Source organism: Fonsecaea multimorphosa (genome assembly GCF_000836435.1).
Source record: "Fonsecaea multimorphosa CBS 102226 unplaced genomic scaffold supercont1.13, whole genome shotgun sequence".
NCBI classification, from domain to species: Eukaryota; Fungi; Ascomycota; class Eurotiomycetes; order Chaetothyriales; family Herpotrichiellaceae; genus Fonsecaea; species Fonsecaea multimorphosa.
Window position 1 is genome coordinate 384,979 of NW_015971647.1, and position 11,718 is coordinate 396,696.

General features: G+C 52.7%; 4 protein-coding genes across 4 annotated transcripts; 2 read left to right on the forward strand and 2 right to left on the reverse strand.

The window, feature by feature from the left end:
- Window positions 1-918: 918 nt before the first annotated feature.
- On the reverse strand, window positions 919-1,988 carry Z520_06841 (uncharacterized protein; the record flags this gene model as incomplete). The annotated part of the gene is made up of 3 exons (XM_016777341.1): window positions 919-1,122; window positions 1,181-1,655; window positions 1,705-1,988. The coding sequence occupies 3 exons, from the start codon at window positions 1,986-1,988 to the stop codon at window positions 919-921; spliced, it is 963 nt and encodes a 320-aa protein (XP_016631512.1).
- Window positions 1,989-2,727: 739 nt separating this feature from the next.
- On the forward strand, window positions 2,728-4,948 carry Z520_06842 (uncharacterized protein; the record flags this gene model as incomplete). The annotated part of the gene is made up of 4 exons (XM_016777342.1): window positions 2,728-2,903; window positions 3,011-3,039; window positions 3,098-3,199; window positions 3,324-4,948. 4 exons carry the CDS (start codon window positions 2,728-2,730, stop codon window positions 4,946-4,948), a joined length of 1,932 nt encoding a protein of 643 aa, XP_016631513.1.
- Window positions 4,949-6,783: 1,835 nt separating this feature from the next.
- On the forward strand, window positions 6,784-8,118 carry Z520_06843 (uncharacterized protein; the record flags this gene model as incomplete). The annotated part of the gene is made up of 1 exon (XM_016777343.1): window positions 6,784-8,118. The coding sequence occupies one exon, from the start codon at window positions 6,784-6,786 to the stop codon at window positions 8,116-8,118; it is 1,335 nt and encodes a 444-aa protein (XP_016631514.1).
- A 1,100-nt stretch (window positions 8,119-9,218) lies between these two features.
- Z520_06844 (uncharacterized protein) lies at window positions 9,219-11,718 on the reverse strand (the record flags this gene model as incomplete). The annotated part of the gene is made up of 2 exons (XM_016777344.1): window positions 9,219-11,441; window positions 11,494-11,718. The coding sequence occupies 2 exons, from the start codon at window positions 11,716-11,718 to the stop codon at window positions 9,219-9,221; spliced, it is 2,448 nt and encodes an 815-aa protein (XP_016631515.1).

Below are 11,718 nucleotides of genomic sequence, written 5' to 3' on the forward strand. Positions count from 1 at the left end.
ACGCTGAGCTGGGAAATGGCTCAATCATTGCTCAGATTAGACGATAGGTAGACAGTTATTACTGATTAGGCATAGCCATACATGAGCTAATCTTTTAAACCATTCCGTTGTCACCTCGTGTGATGGTTGCAATTTGTCAAACAAGGGGGCGCGGGCACTTTCGGGAACGGACTTGTATTGTAGCCTTGTCCTGACAGCCTGGATACCTAGGTACCTAGGTACCTAGGTATATCCCGCACACAGAGAGTGTCATTCGCGCCCCCCGTTCCCACATTTTAGGAGAGACGGATCTGAAGGATTACAGTGGGGATTGACGGCCCCCCCTTTTTTTTTGGCGCTGCCGTTGTTAGGTCCTGGCAAGTCACGACCCACCTACGCTTGCCGTGGGCCGTGGCTACCTACCTAAGTAGGTAGTATGGTCTAACACCATTGAATCCTTTGGGTGGCCCCATGAATGGTGTATTCAGGCTAGCGGTGGAGAATATAACCACGAGGGAACATCACGAGAATACACGAGATATTGGGGGTAGTGGTTCAATGCCATTTGGTCAAGCTGTATGTTTTGCCTCTGGGTCTCGCAAAGGGCTTCATTGCGCCGAGACACATTCTAGGTATGTACATACTCTCACACGCGCAGGGGGGTATCATTCAGTCGCAGACGTCATTCAGTCCAAGTCATTTTTATCACATAGCCCCTGGGTTGGGTAGCCCACGAGAAGCAGACGTGGGGAGATGCTGCCAGCCAATCCATAATCCATCATCCATCATCGTAGGTGTGCGCCAAGTTGACAAGGCTGCTTGTCACAAAACGCCCACAGCACCGTCGCTGTTTATTCACCCATAATTTCCCGGATATCCGTACGAGTGCCCAAGTCCTGGAGGCCCAACTGTTGTCTGACCTTGATTCTCTGACCGAAGCTACTCGTGCAGCAACTTCTGCAGCCCGGCTTTCTTGTACTCGACCGCTTTATCTACCCATTGACAGAGTTCGTTCGCGGAGATCCTCAGGCGGGGTTCTTGCAGCAGCTCGTGGGCTTGCGGTAGAGGCAAACCGAGGTCATGCAGGGATAGGCTCAGCGCGTCGGATATCGAGCATACGGAGCCTGTCGAAGAGCGGATTTCCTGAGCCAAAGTCAGAGAACGGGCGCAATTACGGCGCGTGAGATGGGGAGAAACATACCCGGGTTTCCTCGCTCGCAGCGGTGTAAATGCCGAGGTCATTGAATTGAGCTCGAAGAACCGTGACCCGAATACCTTGTGCGCTCGGGTAGTCGATATCGAAGCCCAGAGCGGTCAAGATCTCTCCGTTCGTACAATCGATGTACTCCTTAAGTTTCTCCTTCTCCTGTTCCTGTTTTGCCGAGTAGGCCGTCTCAACCACCAGCGTAGGATGGGTTCGAGTCCCACCAAGAAGGTCGAGTCGGAGATCCGGCTCACGAGTAACAACTTGGTCGCGCAACCGGTAGTAGAGATCGCCCGCTCCAAACGAATGGAGATTTTCCAAAAAATCTGTGACACCCCGATTTGCTGTTGCGACACTCTCGGCTGCGAACTTAAGCTTAAGGACCTTTTCCAAAATTCGGTGTGCAATGGTCTCGTGGACAAGTGTAGGCATTCTGACCATTAGAAGCTGTTCTGAAGGATAATAGCTGAACCTATTATCCAAGGTTAATTTACATAGCGACCGAGAAGATAGCGGCTTACCTGAATTTCCAACCAGCACTCTCCATCAGCTCCTTTAGGTACTCGAAGTCATCCTCGGGAAGAGAGAACTTGGCAGTTGTGTCCGATGATGGTCCAAGAGAGCACGAATCGACAAATTCGACGATAGGTCTCAAAGACGGCGGAAGGGAGTCGAACGTGCCCGGTAGACGTGACGCCGAGGCCAGAAACGAGGAGGCATCGTGGTTGAACATTGAACGCTCCGCATTATGGCTGTCGCGAGACAGTTTTTGACTGATACAGCGGCGCTGTTGATCAGAGTCCATGATTTAATGATTCACAGTTTTGCAATCATAGTGGTGTTATTAGAAAGGTCGGATTGTGGTGGACATTCATTCTGTTCAGACAAAACAAAATGTTTACATGGGCAAAACTTCGGTTAATCTTCTAACACAGTCACTCACAGTGTCTCTCCGGTGGAGTAGAAGATGTAGATTTCTCTACGGGGGAACATACAATATGTCGTCCTAATGTGAATGACACTTCTCGCATTGTGCTCACTGGCGCACAAGGGCCGGGATCTGAAAGGCGTTACAAAGCAGGCCGAGGGAAGTTGTGGAAGTGATGTGATGTCAGGCTCCGGTAAGACGGAACGTCCAAACACACGCTACAACCCGTGAAGCCTCCGGCAGATCCGCTCGCATGCGCTAGTTCTAGATCGCCTCCTGCGGGTCACCAATCGCCGAACGGATCCGGTCATGGGATCTCGAGCGAGTCAATTCTCAGTCTTCTGAACCAGAAGCAAGGGAATGAGAAGGCTCTAGCCTGTCTCTGACCTCGACGGTCCGCGCTAGCTGGAAGGGTCAAGATGTAAGCCTTCTGGTGGTACTGAACTGACCGTCACCTTGTTCATCCTTGGAATGACTCTGGGGGCTACTGAATGGTACTGCTATTCTACGACGCTCTCCTTCTATGGTCGCTGTATCCTGAAAGACCCAAATAGGCGGCTACCTGCTTTCGTGTCCAGCGACATAGAGCCTCCCGGTCTACTAAGACTCAGCGAACATGCACGCAAGAACACAGTCCACTCGGCATAGCCGGAGTCGCATACATCCATACGAGAGTGAAGACAACGAGACACTCCTCGAAGACTCTGAGTCGAATGAAGACAGCTATCTTCCCAAAAATGCAATTGCGCCAGACCCCCATGCCGCCTTGCCTGTCTATGGCACGATTCACGGGTGAGTCTGACGCAAGCGCTTTCAGGTCCAAGTCAGAGCGTATGGCTTAATCTGGGCCTGATTTCTAAATGATGTGCTTGATACTAAATTGGACTGACGGATGACAGAATTCGGAGGCTCGTAATTGCTAGCATTGGTGAGTGAGACTGTCAACCGCACCCATATTGAGATGGAGATGCTAAAATTCCACGCAGATGATCCGTACACTTTGGAGCAGTTGAAAGAACCAACGATGAATGAGTTGATTGTGAAGCCCCTTGTGAGTAGGATTTACGATCCAAAAGATGTCTCGATAGGTAAGAAAGTACCGCCTTTGCAATCCCTTTAGAACCGGGACGCGTGACTTGAAGGAAAACCATTTCGAATCTTCAGTGCCATGTTGCTCCTTCTACACGAATAAAAGTTGACTGTGCGCGCAAGTATATTGCCTACTTGTGAACCGCATGCAGTTTCTCCGTGAGCAATCCTCGCAAGGGCTCAACCAATCTGTCAGTGCGAGCCGCGCCATTATCTGTGAGCAGGTAGCCACACAGCTCCTCCGCCGCTTTGACGACGATCATCCCGGGCCTGAAGGACTTCTTCTCTTAGCCAACATTCTTGTGGCGGGCTTTGAGCCCTTTCAGAATGCGCCAGAGTGTGTGTTGCGCAAAAAGCCTCTCCCGGGTCACTGGCCGGTCCAAAAGCGAGGAGGCTACGAACGAAAACTGACAACCCTGGAGATCGCCATAGTCTCCACGAGCAAGCTTTTCCTCAGCTCCCCAGCGGCTCAGAAGGTGGTCGACGCCGTATATCGAGGGCAGATTGTGTACACTCCTCTCTCGTTCGTCGACATCTTACCAGATCACTACAAGCATCGGCCAATCTCACTCTACGATCCCCGTCAGGCATCTATTCTCAATCAATACCGTCTGATCGTCCCCCGCATTCGCTTCATACTCGAAGTTGCCCAATTTGCTGTCCTATTGACGCTGTACATACTCACCTTGGCCTTCTATAACCAGTCGCGTTTGACTGTCTATGAGGTGGCGTTCTGTGTTTACACCACGGGGTGGATATTGGAAGAGTTTGCCGCTATTATCGAACATGGATGGCAAGTCCACACGCAGAACCTCTGGTCATTTCTGGATATCACTTTCATAATCATCTATACGGTGTACTTCATCGTTCGGATGTACGCCTTGAGCACTGGGAAGCTCGAACCGGGACTAGGCCTCAATATCCTCGCAATTGCCACCCCTGTCCTCCTCCCACGCCTGGCATTCAACCTGATGCCCGACAATATGTTGTTTATTAGTCTTCGCGCCATGCTGAAAGACTTCATCGTTTTGACATTGCTGGCGCTCTGGTGCTTTGCAGGATTCTTTGTCTCCTTGAAGTGGCTCACTTACCTTGACGAATCGACTAAACCGCGCGACATACTCAACTCCGAGACCGTCTCGAAATGGATGCTTTGGATTTGGTTCGGACTCGATGGCACTGGAATTGAGCGTTCCGTCGACTTCCACCGAATACTCGGACCGACCGTGATGATCGTCTTTGCATTTCTGGGAAACACTCTTTTTCTGACAGTCCTGGTGGCGATGTTGACCAACACATTTTCCAAGATCGTGGCAAATGAAAGTGCAGAGATCCAGTTCCGGCGCGCGGTCCTCACATTTGAAGGTGTCAAGAGTGATGCAATCTTCGCTTATCGCCCGCCGTTCAATGTACTAGCTCTTATCCTCCTTCTTCCAATGAAGCTCATTCTCTCACCACGACGCTTCCATCAAGTCAACGTTTTTGCAATCCGACTGCTCAACGCTCCCATCCTGCTTGTCATAGCTGCATGCGAGCGACCATGGCTCTGGCGGGCAGCCAACGACCATTCCCAAGGATCGCCGAAACATGGCAATCTTACAGAATGGATCTTTTCAGGGTTCTCGCCCCACGGAGATATCCAGGCGGTATTTGATATAAGAAATCCGCAGGCGACTGTCGAGCATTATCACGGCTTCAACGTATTCGATCCACATGTGCGACGAGACGAACTTTCTCCGAGGCAATGAGGAGGTCTGGGAGTCCTATAATTCTGCAGAAGAAGGTGCTCAAACGAAGAAGCCTTCACATCATCTCGAAGAAGCTTGTGTCGTATCCAGTTGGGAGACACGAGCCCCGATTTCTATCTCTAGTATTGCTCAGTTTTTGACACCGAGTGTAGGGTTGTCCTCCCTGATTCTTCAGAGGGAGACTATCAGCTCTGACGCTAGACCAATTTAGGCCTGGAGGTTAACGCGGGAAAGTCCGTCCCGCGCTAGTCCCGTCTTGAAGTGTATCGCCAGGCCGCACTTTTGTTCTTGCCCTGCTTTCTTCTTACCACATCTACCCCGTCCTTCATTTCGATTCACCTTCACATGCAATAAGAGAAGCTCATCTGTGATGCATCAAGTCCTGTTTTTCAGTTATTGGCGATGGATGAGCAATTCATTCCAGCGGGGTTTCTTGTCCTGTCCGAGGGGCCGTTGACTGTGGACCTTCCCTGTGACCGAATGACAACAAATGCAATGCGGACAAAGCACAATCATTCTCCAACCCCGTCCCAGCTAGGTGCCACATGCTCGTAAGCCTGTGGATCAAAGACATAGTCATCCTTTGTGACTTCCAGTCCAGCATGAATGAATTAGGAGACTGTTGTCGGGGCAGTGCTGTGGGAGGGTCGTCGTTCTCGAACCAATCACACACATCTCACCGGTAAGACGGAACGCGAGGACAGCAAGATTCACCGCTATCCCACGCCATGCGGCGCCTAAATATTCCCTTCTCCACCACCTAAGCGAAGGTGGTGTCTTTACCTGGCTCACCTAGTCCCCTCCCAACAGCCCTTACTCCAACAAGGAGGATGGGCGTGAAGGCACCTCATGTGGGAGATTTGTCCGTCAATCTCGACCCACCCTCCATTCCTACTCCGTAAAGTGCGATAAGTGCGTACCCGTGAAAGATATGAGAGGTAATATTCTTTACTAAGATCGAAACTCAGGTCTGCAAGCACTCGACTCTGCACGCGGAAGCCGCACCCTAGACAGCTCAAGACTGTTAGCATGGTCATTCCCGGAAACGGCCATCTGTCGACTCCGTCATCGGCAGAGGTTGAAGGAAAGTCAAGCAAACCCCTAGTAATGACGCTGGAGCATTTGATGGCCTTGATGAAGCACTAGGTTGTCTCCCTATATCGTGAAGTCTCGAAAAAATGTCGAAGCTATTCAGCGCTCTGAAAATGGTTGTTCTACAGTCACCCCATCTCCGCACAGTCCGTGTAGCACTATATCCCTCTGCACCGTTGAACGACCCATGTGGCATGTTCACTCGTACGACACTCCAGACGCAGAGCCAGCGCTAGATAGCTCTATTGTTGATTCCCAGTTTGGCTGAGGACGCCCAAGGTGAAGCTTGTCTAATTGGCTTGGTGGTCATCATCAAAGACCCCGGATGGACTCTTTCGCAACTCCATCAGGTACAGGGAAGAGAGCCACCAACTCACTCTACAAGCTCCAACCACGGGTATGACAACCCACCGCATCTGGACCGAGCTACCATGTCTGCTACTGTGGACATCCAACCCAGACTGCTCAGACCCAGCTTCGCAAATGACCGCTCTTAAAAAGCCTCAGACTAATCCTGTTCTGGTCTCAGCTCCAGCCATGACCAGATATTTCTTTTCTATTACATATCATCCATACCTTGCATCTGTTTTTCACACCAGCCCAGCTTTCCCACAAGATAGCGAGGAGTCCAGACAAGCTGCACGCCCGCATTGTCTCTGCACGAAGAAATTGACACGAGAGAAACGGAACAAACCCTGAATCGCCATATCCAGACGTTCATTCCGTTGGGTCATACTCGAGGGATGGCTTTGAAATCTGATTCTATTGAATGCCGGAGCGGGCAAACGCACACCGAAACTGCAACTGCAAAAGAAGACACGCATGCATGCGAGCCCGTTAAGCGTCCGGTCTATCAGCTCAGCCAGCGCGGCTACGACAATCTTTTGATATTCTTGACAACGCTCTTCATCTTTGAAGAGACCGGTATCCCTTATGTCCTTCGAACGGACTGTGCCGTTGACTCCGACACTCCAAAGCGACTTCGTCTACGTCTTCTCCTGTTCTCATCAGTCAATGAAAGCTTCCTCATGGCGCTGTTGTTCTTCGCATATGGTCAACTTGATCAGCGAACCTCCTCGGCTGCAACTCCTTCTGGAAAAATGTCTACATGGGGTTTTTCAGCGGGCTTAAAGAGACTCGTACCAGCAATAGCGTCCAAGCTTCTCCTCGAGATGATTCGGTTGTCAGTGCCATCCACCGTCGAAGAAGCACGGGTTCAGACATCAACGGTGAATCCCATCGTCTTTTTCCCTATCCTGCTTTTGGCCTTTGATTTCACTACGTCGACTCTCGTGGAACAGCTTGGCAGCTCCAGGCTGGCCGTATACTTGGAGCAGTTTCAAGGGGAACGAAAATTTGTGGTCCCGGTATATTGGCTATTACTTGCGGAGGTGGATTTCTTCGTCCGCACCCTGTTTCCGACCAGCGTTATGTCGACATCAGCTTTCCGACCGACAGATGTCCCGAAATACTTCTTTGCCTACATCTGGGGCCGTCTGTCCGTCTCAACGCGGGACGTCTACATCCTCGCCATTACCCCGGGCTTGCAGCTACCAATCATCTCCATGGCGCTCAGTGTGCTGTTCAGCAATCTCGCCTTGCTGGACTTACTGGGTGCGGCGATCCCCAACCTCACGAAAAACGACGTCGTCTCTGAAAGCGTCGAGAGCGCGCTCCGCAAGATGGGCGGGGGTCTCACTTACCACGCGGCCATGTATAGTGTCTGGAAAACTCTCAGCTTCGCGAGCATTGCGCCCACGCTCCTAGCCACGTTTGTCGAGCACACGGATCAGGACTTCTCCGTCACCATCCCAGTTGTGGGCAGGAGGTCGCTGAAGAAATACGCGTACGCTGCATTCCTGCTGTACATGCCTCTCAGCAGGCTCGTTCAAGTGGGAGTGGACGCGATCAGCGTGCGGGTGTTGGGAGGAATTGAAGTGGTGCGCCTTCTTGAGACACACAGCTCCATCGGCTCAGGGCTGGTGGTGGCATTCTTTGGGACCCTGAACACAATCCTGTCGTGGATGGTTGCATGCATTGTGGTAGAATGCATCCCACATGCAAGCCAGATTCTGTGAGATGACTACGCATGTGGAGTAGAGTACACCCGAAGGGTTTCCCCTTGAGAACAGAAACCATCAATATGGCCTTTTAGTGAAGCAACTCCAGATGCTACGCGCAATGAATATATACATTGTTTGCAAAATGAATTTCGTAAGGCTCCGTTACACAGCGAGAACATTACATACCTCAAACTGGGAATATTCACCCGTGTCCCGCAAAGCAGAATCAGTGTGAGCTTTGCACCGTCTAGTACTCTATTCACGAAACACAGAAACGCAACAACAAGACAAGCATCGGTAACTGCTTTCACGGACCCGCAAGGTGCTCTGAGACGGACTTTTCCCAAGTGCGTGAACGGCCCCGATATCCTTGTTCGCCGCCGATTGAGATGTTGCCTGTTGTTACCCGCGAGTTTCATCGGTCCTGGCCTGGTTACCTGGAACCCTTGACCCACCAGGCGTTGGGGCCTAAACATCCCCAAAGAGCAGTGGTCGACAGACAAAAGCACTTGCAAGTTTGTTTCGTCCGTGACGTCTTGTCCTCCGCAAGGGCAAGTCCAGACACGCCTGCAATGGAGGGACCGGTAAAAGTGTCACAAAGTACGCAATGTACGGAGCTTTGAGCGCGAGTACGAGATAGCCTACACGGGGCGACGGCTTTATTCTCACCGTCAACGCCCATGCGAGAGGATCGGGAGATAGCCATATCAGACAGGAGGGCCTTCCGGTAAGACGGAACGATGACCTGTTGTCCTCCCCCCACCCCCACGACCCTCTCTCTCTCTCTCTGCGTCTCTTCCTTTTTCGTCCCTGCAGGTGCATGCTTCCACCCCAAACGCGTCTCTAGGTACCTACGCCCGTTCCGCCTAGGCTTCGGCTTTCCCGAGAAACGGGACATGGGTTATTATTATTGCTTGTCAACTGTCGCCATAACCTTAGACACCAGCGATGGAACTATGGGTATGAGTATGAGTAGTATGTCGGGGATCAAGTGTGTGTTTTTTGCAAAGGATTTTTGTCTATTCTATATAGTATCCCTTTACTAGCTCCGGCGTACGGGAAGCGAGACAAAATAATGAGCAGCCCCTGTCTGCTGCTGCTGCCGCTGCTGCTTGTCAAAGCTCCTTGATGAAGCCGACTTCGACGAGCTTGTCCACGGGGATATTCAGGGCCTGGACCTTTGTGCGCGTGTTCTCCCGGACCCACAGGAACGCTTCCAGCACGGCTCGCCTGACGATGTTGGTGCGAGACTTGACGCGCAGCTGCTCCTTGCCCACGATGTAGACGACCTGCTTGGCGAACGCGTGCTGGAGCTCCGACTGCTCGAGCGAGGCGGCATGTTCGGGGCTCAGGGCCTTCTCGCCCAGCACGACCTGCTTCGTGTCGCCGCCGTTCCCGTCCCCGTTCATGCCGCGTCGATGATGATGGCCGGCATGCGAAGTCTCGAATCCTCCCTCACGAGCCAGGAAATCGCGGACTTGGTCGTGCAGCAGCAGGCCCAGATTCTGGCTGACCACCTCGTCGTTGTACCCGTGGCGGATGATGACGCGGTAGCAGTTCGGCATGGGCTTCTTGCCGTCGCCGGCCCCATTGGCCATGAAGCACCGGTTGATCTGGAAGCGTTCTTCGGCCGGCAGCGTCGGGATCTCCAGGGGTCTCAGGTGGAAAAAGATGATGACGTCCGGCGCCGCGTGGAACTTCTGCAGGAAGTGGATAAACGCCGTCGGGGTCGTCGACTGCGCCCCGGACTTGTCGAAGAAGACGCCGATGCCGTTGATGCGGGTGATCTCCTCGTCGCCAAAGGCGGGACTGAGTCGCAGTTTGCGGCTGTATTCACTCGTGCTCTCGGTGGGTCTGAAGATGTCGGACGTGGGCACCCGTTCAAATCCCTCCGCTTTCCACTGTTCCTCCTTTCCAAACCTCCAAAGAACGAAAAAGCAAACCAGCACCACGGAGAGGGCCAAAGTGAACCACGCGCCGCTGGGGACTTTGGTGAGAGCCGAAGAAAGGAAAAGGCCATCCCAGAGCGCGAATACGAGCCACACGGGCGCCACGACGTACAGCGGATAGCGCCAGACGATCAAAGCCACCACGGCCACCATGTTGGTGGTCAGGAACGTGACCAGAATGACGCAGACCCCGTAGGCGTGGCCCAGATTGGTGGTGTTTGTGTAGACACCGGTGATGATGACGGTTCCGATCATCAGCAGCCAGTTCGCGATGGGCATGTAGATTTGCCCGTGGAAAATCCTCGACACGTGGACCACCTTGAGCTGGGGGAAGTAGGAGAGTTTCATGATCTGAGTCAACAGTTGAAACGTCGCAGTGATCGTGGCCTGGCTTGCAACAATCGCGGCAAGGATAGCAATGATCAACGACGGCCAGATGCAGCCCGGAGGCACGGTTTTGAAGAATGGATTGTTGTATGCGTCGGGGAGATCGGCCAGATAGGCTGCTTGTCCGATATAGCTCAATAGGAGACAAGGGTATGCAAAGTATAGCCAAGACAGCCGTACGGCGGGTGCGCTGAAAGCTCCCAGGTCGGCGTAGAGAGTCTCGCATCCAGTGAAGGCGAGGAGGATTCCCCCTAGGTTGATCCAGCCTTCTCTTCCGTTCCTGACGAGGTAGTGCCCAGCAAAATAGGGGGAGAAGGCCTTGAGGACAGAGGCGTCGTGTTTGGCCAGGTTGTAAATCCCAAAGACCGCGTTGAAGCTAAGCCAAACTATGACGATAGGAGCAAAGGTGGTTGCGAGCTTGGTTATTCCAAAAGGCTGTAGTAGGAAGAGGACGATGAGGATGGCGCACGAAGATCCAATCACAGTGGCCTTGCTGATATCTGGAGACACGACTTCGATTCCCTGGATCGCGCCGAGGACAGATTGTGCCGGCGTGAGCACTCCGTCCGACATGACGAGGGCAACACCGAAAACGCCCAGCACTTTGAGGACCCATTGGACGGTGGAGGAACGCTCCATGAGGTTGCGCGCCGTGCGTGCTGGCTTGCGAAGGTCTCCAGTGATGTGTCGCTCCATCCTGATCATTTGTGCTTCACGAGGATGGCGGCGGACAATGTTGGCGTATCGAGTTAACAGGGAGAACAGGGCAAAGGTGCCACCCTCTCCTTCGTCGTCGGCTCGAAGGACGATAAAGCAGTACTTGATGGTGACCATGATCGTGAGGGCCCAGATAATCCAAGAGCATGCGCCAATCAAGTCCTCGCGGCTTGGGGGAGACGAGAAGGTCGACGAGTACACATACAACGGACTGGTACCGATGTCGCCGTAGATGACTCCAACGGACTGATAGGCCAGCCATAGAAGTTTCCATCCGTGGAAAACCTAGGTAAATTAGCATCACAGGATGCCTCTGGGCTCAACGGACTTGGAATACCTGTCTTCTTTTGATATCTCGGGAATCCACGCTGCCGGTCTCGGAGTCAACCTCAATGTCTTTGATGGACTCCTTTGTCTTGTCCACAGGGCGGACAGCAGCTACTCCAAACGCCGAAGCCTCGCGACTCCTGAGAGTGTACACTCCTCCGCCGTCACCCTCGACAATGCCCTGCGAGCGGGCAGAGCCCATTGCCTCGGACGGCTGGGTTCCAGATTCGTTCAT